The 16,826-nt window shown below is 46.5% G+C and overlaps 1 protein-coding gene across 1 annotated transcript; it reads right to left on the bottom strand.

Moving 5' to 3' along the window:
• Window positions 1–4,361: 4,361 nt before the first annotated feature.
• KHSRP (KH-type splicing regulatory protein) lies at window positions 4,362–15,884 on the bottom strand. Its single transcript, XM_074203741.1, has 19 exons — window positions 15,627–15,884; window positions 13,992–14,088; window positions 13,285–13,323; window positions 12,920–12,959; window positions 12,057–12,106; window positions 11,620–11,691; window positions 11,146–11,203; window positions 10,512–10,686; window positions 10,165–10,263; window positions 9,510–9,608; window positions 9,262–9,364; window positions 7,889–7,989; window positions 7,454–7,598; window positions 7,207–7,367; window positions 6,994–7,103; window positions 5,965–6,053; window positions 5,679–5,879; window positions 5,408–5,485; window positions 4,362–5,306 (listed from the first exon to the last, which is right to left on the bottom strand). Exons 1-19 carry the CDS (start codon window positions 15,882–15,884, stop codon window positions 5,032–5,034), a joined length of 2,250 nt encoding a protein of 749 aa, XP_074059842.1. The 3' UTR covers window positions 4,362–5,031.
• Window positions 15,885–16,826: the final 942 nt, after the last annotated feature.

Raw genomic sequence — 16,826 nt, 5'->3', positions numbered from 1 at the left:
GACTCAAATCTTTTTTCCCTTAACTATTTTCCCTATACCAGTTTTACCCGCTGTGGCTAACTCTGAGCATGTCTACAATAGATGCCCTCACTTCTTCTCCTCTTAATTCTCTCCACTCTAATTTCCAATCTCATCATTTCACCAAAACTGCTCTCATCAAAATGATCAGTAATGGCTTATTTGCCAGATTCACTGATCTTTTTTCATTCTTCATCCTTAACCGCTTTGCATTCTTTCAATACTCTTCCCTAGAGTTCCAGAATACCCTCATCCCTGGGTTTCCTCTGTACCCTGTACTCTTGTCTGCTTCTTTGCCTCCTTTTGTTGAATCCTCTTCTAGATCATGGCCATAGGTGTCCCTCGGGTTTTATGATCTCACAGTGAATTCCCATCGATTCCCAAGGATTCAATTATCATCTTTATGCTGATTATCCTCAGATCTCCTTATCCAGCTGGAACCTTTCTGCTGACCTCCATTTTGCAACTCCAAACAGCCTTGCAGACATCTTAAATTCAATAAATCCAAAATGAAATTCAAATAATACAATGGACTCTGTTATTCCACAAACCAGACACTCCATCTCCCAACTCCAGGTATTTTCTCTGGCTGTCCCCCTCCCCATGTCTGGAATGATCTTTATCTCTACTCCCTGGCTTCTCTCAAGTCTAAGCTAAAATTCCACCTAAAATTTACAGGAAGTCTTTGCCAACCCTTCAACCCCCAAACCCTTGACTCTTCCAAGTTCCCTTATTTCTGTTGAGGGCAACACCATCCTGCCAGTCCTCCAATGTCTCAACCTTCATCTTCAACTGACTCCTCACAATCTCTCACCCCAAATATCCACTGCTGCAAAGGCCTATTGATTTTATCCACATCAGTTTCTCTCAAATATGCTCTTCTTTTCTCTGACGCTTCTCCCACTCTGGAGCAGACCTTCCTCACCTCATGCTTTGATTACAGTAGCAATAGCTTGCTGTTGAGTGTGCTTGGTACAATTCTCTCTCCACTCCAATCCAGCCTACATTCATCTACCAAAGAACTTTTTCTAAAATGCAGGTCTGGGGGCGGCTAGGTGGCGTAATGGATAAAGCACCGGCTTGGAGTCAGGAGTACCTGGGTTCAAATCCGGTCTCAGACACTTAATAATTAGCTAGCTGTGTGGCCTTGTGCAAGCCACTTAACCCCATTTGCCTTGCCAAAAACCTAAATAAAATAAAATGCAGGTCTGGCTGTCTTACCTCCCTACCCCCATCCTTCTTACTCAGAAAACTTGCCTCTAGGTTCAGATTTGGGATCATAATCTAAGCCCTTTTTACCTTTACAATTTTGTCTGCCAATATCTAGAGTCTCAATTTCTCAGCTCTTGGCATCTTTTCTGATTGCTTCATGTTGTGGAATGCTCTCACTCTTTTTTTGCTTCCTGGCTTATGTAGAAGCTAAAATCCCATTTATTCCATAGGACAACTTTCCTGGAATTTCAAGCTTTATCTTTTTTTTATCCTGCCTACAGTTCATTTATGTGTATATATCTCTATATATAAAATCTCCCCTATTGGGATTGTAAGCTTGCTGTTAATTCTACATTTCATCTGGCACCTAATTAGTGCTAAATAATGTCACTCTCTGTGACTTTAAGTTACTGCCTCTGATTCATTCTTTTAATTCTGACATGAAATTGCATAAAACAGCGTAAGGTAATGGAACAAGATTCAGATCCTGCCTCCAACACTCACCATGCACCCTAGGATAGTCAGTCATTTCTTCACCTGAGAAATAAGGTTAGGAGTACAACATGGATTAGATTTGGTTTCTGATTCTTTCTAGTTGAAACTGGGTATATTCCTGTACTTCTCCAAACTTTTTCTTAATCCATAAAGCTAACTCAAAAGGCTATTGGACCATGAGCAAGTCATTTAATCCCAATTGTTCTTCCCCCACCCGTTTTTTGTGAAGCCAAGTGCATTGTAAATCAAGTGTTGAAAACATATGATTTCTTATCCTTTCAAGGGGAGTGGATAGTCTTGCCTAAGTCAGGGATGATATCCAGTGTGAGTTGAAGAGATCACAATGGAGACTGAAGCAAGAGTACTGGCTTTTCAGCTAGCACAAGTTTTCAGATAAACCGAATCACCTTTGGAATAAATAAGCCCCTAAAAGACCCTTCAAAATCAGAGCTGGAAGGGGCTTTTAAAATGGGACAAACATGTCCTCATTGGCTCTTACCCCAAACCTGGGAAGCAGGTGGACATTCTAGAACTGGAGCACTCATTCAGTTATATGGAGGGGTCTCATTTTACACATGAAGAAACTCAAGCCCAAGGAGGGAAAATCTTAGTTAACTTTCGTATCACCAAGTCTCATAGCAACCCTTTCATGTAAATACAAATGTTCTGTTAACTGCAACAAAGGTGGGATCTGAACCCAAGGCCCTCTGAATCCAGAGCTGTCTGCATTACACTTCCCACTTCAGAATCTACCAGGAGACCGCAGCCATGGGAACCACTGGGTGCCAGGCATCAGTTGATGCTCGTTTCTCCACCCCCAAATCCCAAGGGAGAAGGTCCCTGGTTCCCATGCATTGGAAAATAACTATAGGAACTCTGCCCAGGTGGTCCTCAGCACTCCCAGAATGGACAGAAGGGGAGATAAGAGGGATGAGGTTCAGGACTTCACTCCAGGTCCCACCCACACCCCACCACGACGCTTTCCCCACCAGCAAACAATTGCACCCAGCACAAGGTGGGTTTTTTTAAAACAAAAAAAGCACTTTATTTAACCAAAAAAAGGGAAAGAAAAAAAAGCACAATGCGCCTGCAGAAAACTATTTTCTTCTGTATTTTTGTTTTTGTTTTCTTAAAAAAAAAACAAAAAAATGAACACAGGAAGCTTGTATTTTTCAATCACCATTATCAGGCTTTTACAACATCTATAGTGAACAACATCCGCTTCAAAATCCTACGGACAGAGAGAAGAAGGACAGACAGACAGCACCCAGTGGACACAGGGGGAGGTTTTGTTATCATTTATTTGTGAAGTTAAAAACGAGCGATAAAAAGTAAAAACTGCCATACAATTGTTTTTTTAAATTTTTTTTTTAAAGTTTTTCTTTCCCATTTTGTTTTCAGTTTCAATCTCCTCTCGAACAGATGAAATATGACAGACCAGTCCCAGGAATTGGGAGAGGGGAAAGGATGGGAAGGGACGCACATCTGGAATTGCTACTCAAAGAGGGCAGGAAGAAAAAGGATGGGAGACCAGAGACCAAGGGGATTGAGTGGGCCTTGCTGTTTCAGGAGGGGGCAAGGGAGATGTTTTTCTATTTTTTCTTGCAGCCCCAACACACCTACTCCAAGGAATGTTCCAACTCTAACTAAAAAAAAAAAGCAATGATTTTTTTTTCTTTTGAAAGTTTATTTTAAAAATAAGAAGGGGGCTGGTGGTGGTGATGTATCTGTGGGGGGAGGGAAGAAGGGATGGATTGCCTTACCCTGAAAAAGGCAGTTTTAGGAAGGCAAAAGGGGAGATGGGGAGAAGAGGGAAGGCAGGAGAGGTAAAGAGGGAGGATGGGGGGGAGAAAGGAGGGGAAGAGAGAGAGAGAGAGAGAGAGAGAGAGAGAGAGAGAGAGAGAATTTTTATAGGTTCTATTTGTTTGCTTTTTGCAGAGATTTAGTTCTTCTATGGCCGGCTCAAAATAAGGAATCCAGAGTTTTGAGAGAAAAAAAAATATGTGAGACACAAAGAGAAAGAGAGTGAGAACGAGCGAGAAGAGAGCGAGAGAGAGCGCAAAACACTCAGCAAGTGCTCTATCCGCCCAGCGGGGCCTGCTTCCCCCTTCACCCCACTCCCTCCTCCCCAAGGCAGCCATCGCTCTCTTGCCAAAAACAAAACAAAACAAAAAAAAAAAACAAACAAAATAAGATTTTCACAGATGAGGAAGTTCACATTCATTCGATTCATTGAGCCTGCGGAGAGGGAAGAGATAGGAATTGGTCACTACCCAGGGAAAGGGAGGGCAGGAAGGGGCCTAGAAGGGTCACCAGGATGGGATCAGAATAGCCTAAGGAGCAGTTTGAGGGGAGAAGAGAAGAGAGAAAGGCAGGGAAATCCCCCAACCCTATGGCAAATGCAGTGAATTTTTGCAGGCCAGAGGGTGGAGTTCAGCTCCCTAGGCAAGTGCTCCAAAGTGTGTATTTGAAATCAGACTCTCTGGCTCTTTGAACAAGAAGAATGAGAAACGACCACAGAACAGGCAGGAAGAGAGCGCGAGATGACTTCTCATTCTCGGGTGCACCCTCATTCGGAGGAGGGCAACTCCCGGCGCTTTACAACAAACATTGTTCAAGATCATGGTGTCCCCCACAACACCCCTGTGAGGTAGGTTTGAGGGTGGCAATGATCGTCATGCCCACTTCCACAGACAAGACCAGGATCAGGATCGGAGGCGCGGGCACAAGAGTGACAGAAGGGGGGAGAGAAAATTCGCAGAAGAGACTGAGCCAAGGCGGAATGGGGATGGGGAATAACAGCCAGGGAGGGGCAGAAAGGGAGACCCTGGCTCCTCCCCAGGGCGGTCCCTCTTCTCCGCCAGAGATGGTGCTGACCCCAGAGAGGGGGTGCCTGCAACACACACAATCACTCAAGACTTTGGGGGAAATGATCATTGATAAAAAAATAATAAATCCATAACCTGGGAGAGGGGAGGAAAAAGGCTTTTTTTAAAACTCAAGTGGCCAGATTTACAGATTGAGAGAAAGAGACAGAGTGAGTGAGAGTGAGTTAGTTGGCTGGGATGGCAACCAACATTCAAGCTATTTGCCCACCCCCCACCCACCCCAGGACCACCCACCAGTTCAAAAGTTCCACCTTGTAATTTTTTTCGTGCTCTCCCCCAACATCACGACAGCGTTACACAGGAACAAGCAGGCTGGCGGAGGGAGGCCTCTTCTGTTTAACCTCTGGGCCCAGCGCACATTGTCCCCGTCTTGTGGGGACTCCGGAGACCTCCGGCCACACGGCCCCCGATGCTGGCATCAAGGGCACACCCCGCAGGGGAAGGGATTTCCGGCGCTACCCACTAAGGCAGGATGGACGGTAGCCGGGGGTTGGAAGGAAAAAGGAGGAGGAGGAGGGTGGCAATTCCCACTTGCCTGCTGTCCCTGCTGTGTGGGTGGTGGCTGGGGGCCGCCAGGACCAGGGGTCTGTCCGTAGTAGGCGGCTTGCTGTCTGTAATATTCGGCCCAGGCAGCACTATAGTCAGGCTGGGAACCTGGGGGGGCTCCAGGTCCACCACCAGTGGCCACTTGCGCTGTAGTTGGGAAGCAAGATGGAAGAGAGAATTTGAGGTCCACTTTATCAAGTCAGATCTTATTCCCTTTCAACCCCAGAATGCAGAAAGCATCACCTCACCTTGTTTCTTATAGTACTCCTCCCAGGCTTTTGTGTAATCTTGTTGGGGGGGAGCACCAGGCTGCTGAGGCTGTTGGCCTAAAGAAGCATGAAGAGATGGGGACCATCAAAGTCATGGCTCTTGCCAAATAAAGTATTCTTGGCCACAGGAGAAATGGTGTCCATATCAATCCATTTTCTTTTTTCTCCCTTGATCACTGACGCTTCTCTTCCCCTTGAGAGACACCCAATTACCCTGTCTTCTTTCTCAGTGGTCCCTCCCCAACCTTACCTATTTTTTTGTAATATTCTTCCCAGGCTTTAGTGTAGTCTGACTGTCCGGTAGGTGGGGGCTGTGGGGGTTCCCCCTGGGCAGGTGGGGCCGTGGGGGCTGGTGCTGGACCTGGCACAGGACCTGGGGGCTGCTGGTAGTAGTGTGAGTAGTAGGCAGCCCAGGCGGCATTGGGATCTGCTGCTGCAGCTGCTGCTTTATCTGGAAAGCAAAGCCAGAGTTGAGAGGGAGGATGGGGTGGGGGAAAATCTGAGCCTCCTTCCCTTCCCTTCAGCTAATTACTTACTTGGATCATGAGGAGCAGGTGGTTGCCACTGTGGATAAGTGTTGCCCCAACCCTGGGGTGGGTACTGGTGTGGAGGGGGCCCTCCCGCACTTAAAAAGGAAGAAGGTACTGATGAGCAAAAATGGAACTTGGCATCAAGAGTGGGGATTAAGATGACAGGAGATGGAGGCAGCTAGGTGGCACAGTGAATTCCCCTGGAGTCAGGAGGACCTGAGTTCAAATCCAGCCTCAGACACTTAATAATTACCTAGCTGTGTGACCAAGGGCAAGTCACTTAACCCCATTGCCTTGCAAAAACAAAAAAAAAATACAAAAGGTGACAGGAGAGATCTGGATCTATCAAATGAATCGCTATGTGTTCTCAGGTAGGTTCTTCTAAGACATGTATTTTCTTATCTATGCAATGAAATCAATGAGACCAATATTGACTAGATTAAGGAAAAACTTATCATTTTGACTTGTCAATAAAGGAAATTGCCTGTCTTAGTAAGTAAAAAATTCTGCATCTCTAGAAATTTTCAGAGAAAATAAATAGCCCCACACTTGGGATATTGCCAAGTTAACATAGTATAACAATAAGGAAAAAGAACACTGGGCTTACAGTCAGACCAGGGTTGTCTTGGTTGTGACATTTACTTGAAGGTGGCCCTGTTGTTTAGCCTTTAGATTCTGTTTCCTCCTATGTAACTAACAACTGCTAGCTATGTGAAAAGAACACTGGCACTACCGCTCTCACAGGACCATCGTGAAGAAGAACTGTGGAAGAGATTGCCATTTGGACTAGTTGACTTCTGAGGTCCATTTCAATTCAGATCTGCAATTTGAAAATCTCCAAGGGCACTTTCAGTTTTGACATCAGAAGACTTAAAGTTATCCAACTGTACATTTCCCCAAGAAGTTAACAGTAAATATCAAAAGGTACTTCTATATGGCACCTCACTGACACAAAGGATCATAAAACCTGTGTGCCCCCCCCCCCCCATCAGCTCTTCTCATCCCAGATTTGTGAAGTCATAAAAAGATACTTACTGAGGAGGAGCTCCTGGAGGCCCCTGGTTGAAAGGTCCAGGGTTGAAGGGCCCCATTGGGCCAGCAGGACCTGGTCCTCCAGGACCTGGTCCAACTGGACAGAGAGGACCCTGTAGGAAAGAAAAACATAAGTCAGGTTTCAAGTGACATAAACTGCATGATGACAAAGGCTGTGGCCACATTATCTTTCATATCCCTGTCACCTGTTCCCACCTCAATCTTCTCCTCAATAAGCTGCTTGGCATGGTCAATTTGCTGAGGGGATCCCCGGATGATGAAGAGTTTAAAGTTAGGGTCCCCATTTGGTGGAAGCTGCCGAGAGATCTCCACAAAGGCGCCTGTTTGCTGATTTATGGCTTTCACGTTCTCCCCACCTAAAGGAAAAAGCAGGAAAGCTCTAAACATTGCTGACATAAGTGGGCTTAAGAAGGAAGACTAGGCAGTAGAGAATGACATTTACCTCTACCAATGACCAGACCACACTTATGAGTCGGAATGGAGAAAGTCATTTCTCCACCAGGAGGTCCCCAATTGCCCTGGCCTCGACCTCGGCCCCTGCCTCCAGGGGGCATGCCTGGGCCCCCAGGAGGTCCTGGGGGACCACTCTGTAAGAAAAAATAAAGACTATGTGAGGAATAGCAAATCAAATGATGATCCTAGAATGAAGCAGCAAGAACCTTATTTAGGGTTCAAATCCCAGCTCTGCCCTTTATAATTCCCAAGGGACTATATACTAAAATGACTGCTAAAAGTCCTTGTCAGTGTAATACAACATTGAATACAAAGTCTAAACAAGTGTGATATGATCTTTCAAGTTCCAAATCTTGTGGGGTAGGTTGGATGTTTTGACTCCCCTTACCCCTATACTCCTAGTAACCCACACTTTGGGGCCTACCCTTAAACTCTGGAGGAGGTCATTGATGATTCGAGCAGCATGCTCACACCGGTCTGGAGGTCCCATGATGTGGGCGATCTTCTCAGGACCTGTTCCATCATCTGAAACCAAACATCAAAAAAGTTTTAAAAGTCAGTTTTAAAAATAAGACCACCTGCCTAAAATAAAAGATTATGAGAGATTAGATTTGAAATTAAAAGGAGATAAACATAGGATTTTCAAAAACTAGAGAAGGGATGTACACATTTTGACATTTATAATGAAATAATTATTAAAATGAAATCAGTTAAGTCATACAGTCAAGAAAGCAGTAACAGAACATTTACACACCACATGAAAACATAAATAGCAACAACATCAGAAAGAGTTCAAAAGATAGTATATTTTTCTTTTACTTGAGTTCATATGCATCCTTAAAGGTAAAAAACCTAGAACTTACATTTTTATGTAGAATTGCTTTCATTTGTATTTGCATAACAAATCAATGGCTACTAAGTTGAAAACTTTTCTAATCCTCTCCAACACTGCTTATCACATTTGGCAGGAACTATATCATTTCTGTGCCCCTTTCTCTCTGGTGGTTGGCCCAGAACCAATTGGAAAGATGATTAATTAGAGTATCTGATGGCAGAGCTGGCGATTACACAACACTCACCCCTCATTACCAGGGTAGACATGGATGGCTCCCACAAAAGAGAAAAAGGCCAGTTAATATCAAGCAATAACAGGTTAACCTAATGGGTTCATTTCCCATCTTGTGCCTCCCAGCAATGACTCTGGATCTTAAAAATTGAACTCCCTTCCCTAACAAACATTAATAGGTCGAGGTAAGGGGTGCTTTTCATCCTCAGACAGATTTGCCATTCAAAGGAAGAGAAAAAGTTAACTGAGAGCCAGGTTCAGATGTAGGTGAGCAACTATTAAGTGTGGACTAAGCATCTTCACTGGGTATGGCCCACTGGTCACATGGGGAAGGATTACATGAGACATATAGAGGAATAATTAATTCCCTCAATTACGAGGGGATCTGGGAGTCAAGGGCATAGACATCTTGCCCATCTGCATCTGATCTAACAATCTGAAGGGAAAAAAATATATATTTCAACCCAACACAAAGACTTTACATTTGATATCTCTAAGTTTCCTTTCCAGGTCTATGAACAAGTTTATGTTGAAACATTTTATACTAATCTGAGCACCCTAACTGAACGGAATGCTTCTAGAGATAATTGAGGTACTTCAGGTATTTGTGATTCAGGTATGCATGGTAGGATGCTTTGGAGAGTTCTGCCCTGGATACAAGCTGAACTATAAAACCTCTAGGGAAGAGCTAGTCTAAACATTCAGTTTTAACTTGTTAATAAGAGTTTGACCTTGTTTGAATTGTATCCGGACACCAGCATCACTTTGTATTTTTTTGATCATTTCTCCACTCCGCCCAATGACCACACCCACAGAATGTCTGGGCACAGGCACCTGAGTAAAAGATAAGGTAAGGAAAAGCAATGTGATCTATATTCTTATGTCTCTGCTGCCCTCTGCTGCCAGGCAGAAAGTATCCCCCCTTAACAATATCCCTTCCCATCCCCTACCCTGTTAACCCAAGAGAAAGCATTCTTACATCTATCCCACCACCAATTCTGGATCCATACTCATTCCGGTCCCCAAAGCCTCCTTGGTCACGTTCTCGGAGGATATCCATCACCATCTCACAGGCTTGCTACAACATATGTGGTTACTTATAAAATAGCAGGACAAACTGGCTCTTCCCTCAATTACTTTTTTGTTCTGCCCCAAACCCCAGCATACTAACTAGAAAGCAAAGCTGTCTGCTGGATTCCAATAGAATAGTTACTCTGTACTCAGTTGATCCATAGCAATACTGAGGGGGATGGAGGTAAAGGGTGGGAGGAATTGGATGTTGACACAAAAGTAAAGAGAAGAGTAGGTATAGAGGGAAAAAACAACTTTGCCAGAATCTAGGAGCCAATTACTCCAGAGGGAAAACCCAAAATAAATTGAAACTAGGCCAAGGGACCTTTGGGGTAGCAGGGCCAAAGAGCTGGGGCAATTTTTAACTTCTTACATTCAAGGAAGTCTGTAATGAAGATAAACTCAACCCTTATATCTCAGTCATGATTTTTGCAAGAACCATCTCCATTGTAGCCTGAGCTATAGTTTCTCTTTACAACAGCTGCTACCTTCTGTCTAACCCCAAGTCTGTAAAATCTCACCCCTTCAAGTTTTCCTAACAACCATTTTCCGCTTTTCTTTACCTGCACTTTGTATGGGTCTCCGATAATCCGGAGAGGTTTGTCCACATTGGTATTTTGGGATCCATCTTGGATTAAAATCATCTTCACTCCAGCTCGCTCCTGTACAACCACCAATGCCACAGTTAATGACAGGTTCTTGCTCAACAAGTCAGAACAAGGGAAAGGGCTAACAATGTCAGGATTCAAGACAAAGGGTTCAGGGAAGGACAAATGGTAAGAGGACTCTGATAGTCTTTGCTGGATGTTGGCAGAGATCAATGCCAAGTCCTATAGTACTGTTCAATTTTCTTGAGAAAGGGGAGAGGACTGGGTCTGGAAGAGAGCTATCCTCAGGGTCACTCTCACACCTGCAGCTGCTTAATGGTCTCCCCGCCTTTGCCAATCACCAGTCCAGCCTTCCCTGCAGGAATCATGATCTCCTGCACTGTGCCATTCTGACCCCCATTTGAATTATCATGGAACTGTCCAGGAGGGCCACCTCTGCCCCGAGATACAATGTCATCCAGCATCATCTTTGCCTTCCTGTGAAGAGAGAAAACATGTTCTCATGTAGAATGTCAATTAAGTGGTAATGTTTCTAACACACCCTTAGTCTAGGAAGTAGTGAAGCAGTGCCTGGTTTGAGTATCTCCTGGCAAACAAAATTATCATTAAGGAATACAGGTGTTTAGAGGAAAGAATAGTCAGTCACTGTTGGAGAATTAGAACCAGTAAGATACAGAATAAAGGACATTTAACAGACCATGATCAATCCCATAAAATGGGGCTATGGCCTAATCTTTGTTATAATAGGAAGGGAAAATCTTACATCCAGAGACCCTCTTATTCTGAATGGCAAAAAGGCTCAGAGAAACACCATAAGGTTCAAACACTCCCCCCTTCCTCCTCCCCAATTATTTCTTCATTACTCTGAGAAGATCAAAGCAACTCGATCTAGATACATTTCTTTGCTACAATTGGTAACAAAAGCCAAATACATACTGCACTGATTCCGGGGCTCCTGTCAGGGACACGCTTCGCTCTGGTAAGCCACCACTGTCTGAAGAAGAAGGACAGAAGATCAGGGAACAAGGTCTCTATAAAAAAGAAACTTTCCCTAATCCAGGTAAAGTTAGACAAACTTTTCCTAAAACACTACTTTGGTCACTCATTCAGTTTATAGAGGAAGTAATTCTATTCTAGTTCAGATGTTTGTTGGTCAGTCATTTCAGTCCAATCTCCATGACCCCATTTGAGGTCAGTTCAGATACATGTAGACAATGACTATATGACCGATGAGATGGTGAGGATGTGTTTGTCCTATGGGACTGAAAACTGGGGACATCCAACCAATGGAGTTCTAAAAGACAAAACACCTGCTTGTATTCAATAGAAACCTGGGTTAATGCATTCCTTGACTACAGACTTGGGGATCAATGAACAGGTTGTAGAGCTTCACAAGGAGCCTCCTCATACCTGGTGAGATCTGTACTTTGCAGCCTGAGTCTTGCTGGATCTTGTTGATCTGTTCACCACCTCTGCCAATGACTATATGGGGTAAAATTAAAAAGAAAAAAAAATATAGGCATTACTCAGGGAACCTGGAGTTCCTGAGGTTTTTGTTTCATAGTAGATATTACCCTCCTCCCATCTTACACCTTCAGTAAAGAGGGCAGCAGCCACTCCAAGAGCTACAGTGTCCAGAGAAGATGAGGGTGGAATAGAGGGGGGGAATGGGGGAAGGGCACAATTAAAATGAGAACAAGAGACTCTTTCAAACCAAAGACGTCTGGTCTGGCACAATCTCACAGGAAGCTGGCCCTCAGAAACCAAGATAATAGGGCCCCTGACCAAGGTGAGACTGGCAGCTTCTACAGGTCTTCCCCGCCCCCCGCCCAAGCAGGTCCACTTACTCAGTCCCACCATGCCATCAGGGACACGGTACTCTTCTGTCATTGAAGACCTATAAAAGGATAAGTGGGAAGATCACAGATTCAAATGTGAATAGAGAATCTGGATGGGAAGATTTCAGGGGTCACCAGGAAAAAGAACAACTGTCTTGATACACAGCACTGTGAGGATTGCTAAACTCAAAAGTACATGTACCAGTCAACCTACATATGGAGAAGTTTCTTGAGAAGCTACTGACTGCCCACATATTGGGATGATGTGGATCCTACCCAGCCTCAAACCATGGCAGTGTAAGACTATGATTATCAATATGCCTCCCCTCCCCAAACCAGAGGCTGACCATATCCCAGGGCAACTGAGACAACATATAAAGCTCTTTGCTAACCTTAAAGTCCTATATAAATGCTAGATATTATTAATCACCTCTCTAGGGCCTAGTTCCTCCTGTATAACATGAGGGAGTTGGACAGCATGATCTCTTAAGGTCCCTTTCAGCTCCAACTCTATAGTTCTGTGACAGGTCCATGGGACAAGCCCTGGAAGTGTCATTACAAGAAACAAGCTCTTACAGAAGATAGATAAGAAACCACCAATAGACAGCAGGAACAACTGAGCCCACACCTCCCTGGAGTCAATAAAAAGTTGCAAATTCCCCCCTCCCCCCCCAAAACCCGATGGACACAAGTGTAAATGAAAAGGAAATAAGATTTCAATTTCCCCTACCCACCCAATCTTTCAAAGAAGTGCTAAAACCAAAAAAAAACCAAATTCCAAATAACTGAATATTCTGATAGTTATGTCTCTTGGCAAATCTGAAGAAAAGGTTAGGGGTAGAGAGCAAGAAATTGTTCAAAATGTGGCTTACCTGGGAGGAGGATGGATAGGCCCAAGCTGAGAACTGAGAGCTAGGGAAAAAAAAATCCAAAGGAGTATTGGTCTAGTGCTGATAGTCAATAAAAAGTCTTGGTTCTACAGCATTTTAAAGTTTTCAAAATGCTTTCCTGGAAACACTACTTATGAGGAAAGGAATGTAAAGGTGATGAGCTCCATTTAACAAATCCCAAATTCCCCCTTGCTAAATCCTTAGCAGGCACACAGAAAATGGGAGCTTGAGGATTAGCATTTTAGGGTCTAACTTTCCAAGGATTACATCTTAAAAGAAAGTTAACACTTGACAAATACAAAGACAACTCTTAGCCTCAGGCCCCCTACACACCAAAATGAACTTACAGTCGCCTTGGGCTGCCAGTTTCTTGCTTTCAGGCTGATCTGTGGAATCAAAAAGATGTTAGATGCAGCCTCCACTCCTTGCTTCTTCAGAATCATTGTTAATGCAACATGTTTTTAGACATATAGATTTGCAAATCATCCTCTCCCCAACCTTGGAGAGACTGACAGTAGACTGAAAAGCCCAAATACCATAAAAGTGACAGATTCTCAACTCTACCAAACACTAGGGTTAAAAAAAAAAATATATTTTTTAACAAGTGAACAATAATTCAGAGACAGAGACACTGAAAACATTTCCAGCTGGGAAAGAAACAGGCCTTAGTTGGAATAGTAAGAATGGGATTTCAGGATGGTAAAGTTGCCTTGCCTTATTTTCATGGCTACCATTGGTAACTGTTGAATATGTACCTGGCACCAAACTTTTAAGTCGGACCTCAGATGAAATTATTCATGTTTTTGCTGGGTTCTAGCAGGAGAAAATTTTCTAATAGTTCACAACTACACCAACTATCTCACCCCAACCCAAATTTGTCAATCTGCTCTTTTAGGACAGCAAGAATAAGAAGTTAGATTTGCTGAAACTTTTGCAGAAAACAAACCAGCAGTTTTTAAAATAAGAAACTCAAACCTATATTCAAATCACATAGCCACCACCTCTCTGTCACTCTCTTCCCCCTTCCCCTCAAGTTATACAAGTCAGCAGTTACCTCCATCTTCCAACTGTCTCTTTTGGCCCCCAAACCCAAAATCTGGAGTGCTGTTATTGACTGTAGTAGCTGTATCACCTCCAATTTTTGCTGCTATCTGAAAATCAATTAAAAAACAAGAGAATTAATACCAAAAAGAAACAATGGTGTCTATGGATCTGGAAAGAGTATAAAGAAAAAGAAAGGTTCTTCTTCCCTGTAGACGTTAGTTTTCTCAAATCATTATTTGCTACTTGATGTTAAGATTCTCTAGTAGAATCCTACTTCTAAAAAGTCATTTGGTGACAACGTTATGGAAATAACTTGTTTAAATCTCAAACTTGAGAATTCATTAAAAAACTTCTTCCCTGCCCCCCCCCCATACCTGAATCTAGAAAACTTGAGGAGTCTAACAGAAGGACCTAAAGAACCCGGACCCCTGAGTTGACATTTAGTCCTTTCACTGAGGTCAGGGCCAGTCCAACAGATTCTATTCCTCCCTCCCAGACATTCCCCTATCAACTTGAACCTAAATCTATTTTTTTCATTTCTCAAAGGTGTTTCTATTACAGTGAAAACAAGGGTCCTCTGGGACTTAAAATCAAAACTAAAATTTCCAAAGCTGCTAGCAATTTTTGCCTCCCCAGGTCTCAAAGGATGCTCAAGATGACCTTCCTCAAGTTTATTTTCATCTTCAAATATTCAGTTTTGAAGTGTGACATAGAAACCTAAGCTCTTCTAATTCCAATCGGCAGGGCCACTTCCTAGAGACGGATTCCAATCAAGCAAAAAAAAAAAACCAACCCAAAACCATCCACTTCAAACAAACTCAACCTCACTAACTTTCGTTTTCAGGCTCGTGTCAAACAGTCCAAGAAGCAAGAACCCAGAACTTGGGTCTTTCAATGAGACGCTCCTCACAACAGTTTAAATGCTATGCCTCGGGCTTGGGAGATCCCACCCAGGCCAAAGCGAGTTAGCACCTCGTCTCCTCCTTCCACCCCCGGCCAGGCCCACACACCACAGGCGGGCACGGGGCATGTGGGCGTTCCTCTAACGGGACCGGGCCCGGGCCCGGCCTGGAACCCGGCTCCCTGCCGGGCCGGTGCTTGGCCCCACGCGGACAGTGCCGGTTCTGCCAGACGAGACAGCCGCATCTTGCACTCGGCGTACATGGCCTGTGGCGAGGAGCCACAAGCCGGCAGCCAGGCCCGCGAGTGAGGGGCCCGCGGGGGGTCCCGAAGGGAGACGAGGCTTCGGGCCCGTCCTGGGGCCCCACCCAGAGCCGGCTCCGAAGTTCGGGGCCTGGGGGCCGCGGGGGAGGGCGCCAGAATGGGGAGGGGGGACTCTGCCCCTTCCCTCCCGCGGGGCGGCGAGAATGAATGGGGCGCAGCGGCGGCACCCACTCCCCCCACGTGCCGAAAGGTGAGGGAAGGTCACGGCGCCCCTTCCCACGCCTCCCTTGTGCCCACCGCCTCGGGGTGCCGGGGCCCCTAAAGAGGCCGGCTGGCCGCTCCGGCCCCCCGCGCGGGGCCGGGCCCCGGGCCCCTCGAGGCCCCCGCGCGCGCGCACATGCCCCCTCCTCAGCCCCCCACGTGACCCCGCCTCGCGCGCGCGCCTCCCCCCCGCCCCCCGCCGCCGCCGCCTCCTCCTCACCTGCCGGGCCCGCTGCACGGCATCGGCGAAGGCGTCCTTGCGGATCCCCGGGGCTCCCCCTCCGGGCGGCGGGGCCGAGCCGGGGCCCGGGCCCCCGCCCCCTCCACCTCCCCGGTCCCCGGCGCCCGGCGCTCCTGGCGGCGGCCCCCCGGCTCCCCCGGCGCCGGCCCCGGCTCCGGCTCCAGTCCCGGCGCCTCCTCCTCCTCCGGCAGGCGGCGGGGGCCCCGGCGGCGGCCCCCCAGTGCTGTAGTCCGACATGGCGGCCGGGCAGGGCGTCCCCCTCAGGGGGCGGGGGGGGCGAACGGGGCTGAGGCGACGCGGCTGGGCCCGGGCTGAGGCGGCGGCGGCTCAACGCGGGAACAAGGCCTCGCTCCACACGGCCGCAAAGGAGTCTGGGAGCAGAGCGGCTGGGGAGAGGAGGAGGGCGGGGGAAGGGCGGGGGGCGCGACTGGGGGGAGGGAGGGAACTCGCCCCGTCGCCGGCGTGAAGAGCGGCGTCAGCCAGCCAATAGCTATGAGACTCAACGTTAGCAGAACCAATGGTGTGCCCTGGATATGGCAGCGGAGACCGGCAATTCGGGAGGGCCCGGGAGGGGAGGGGTGACGGGGGGGGGGGCACGCTGACAGCCAATCCAAAAGAGACAGGGACGTAAGGGGAGGGAAGGCGGGAGACGCAGGGTGATGGACAGCTCGCAGAATCAATCCACGGTGAGCGCTCCGTGAGAAGGTGGAGAATTCCGGACCGCCAGAGAAGACGAGGGGACCAATTAGACGAGCATTCCAGAATCGGGAGGCGGATTCGAGATGAGATTGACAAGGCAATCGGACGGGAAGGACGGCCAAAGTGAACTCTCGTGAGCGCCAGAAGGAAGGGGGCTGACTTTCAAAATGATTGATATCCACAAGATCCAATCAGGTTCACATAAAAATAGGGGGCAAGTTGATGTAATGATTGCCATGACTATAAACCAAACCCTCACGAATAAGGACTTGCTGAGGCTGGTCTTGCCCATGATTGACATTCACGGTAACCACTCTCCTTTCAGCACTTGTACTGCCAAACAAAGTCAAAGGTTAAGTGCCAGAGGTGGAACTTAGTTGATTGGCATCGCTCCGAACAAGTAGCAAGGAAATAGAATCAATTTTGAAGGGAACCAGTGTGTGTCTGGGGGGGGGGGGGAGGGAGGATAAGTGCCTCAGG

The sequence above is a fragment of the Macrotis lagotis genome, chromosome X, assembly GCF_037893015.1.
Source record: "Macrotis lagotis isolate mMagLag1 chromosome X, bilby.v1.9.chrom.fasta, whole genome shotgun sequence".
In the NCBI taxonomy this organism is placed as follows: Eukaryota; Metazoa; Chordata; class Mammalia; order Peramelemorphia; family Peramelidae; genus Macrotis; species Macrotis lagotis.
The sequence above is the reverse complement of the archived record's forward strand: the minus strand, read 5'-3'. Positions and strand labels throughout refer to the sequence as shown.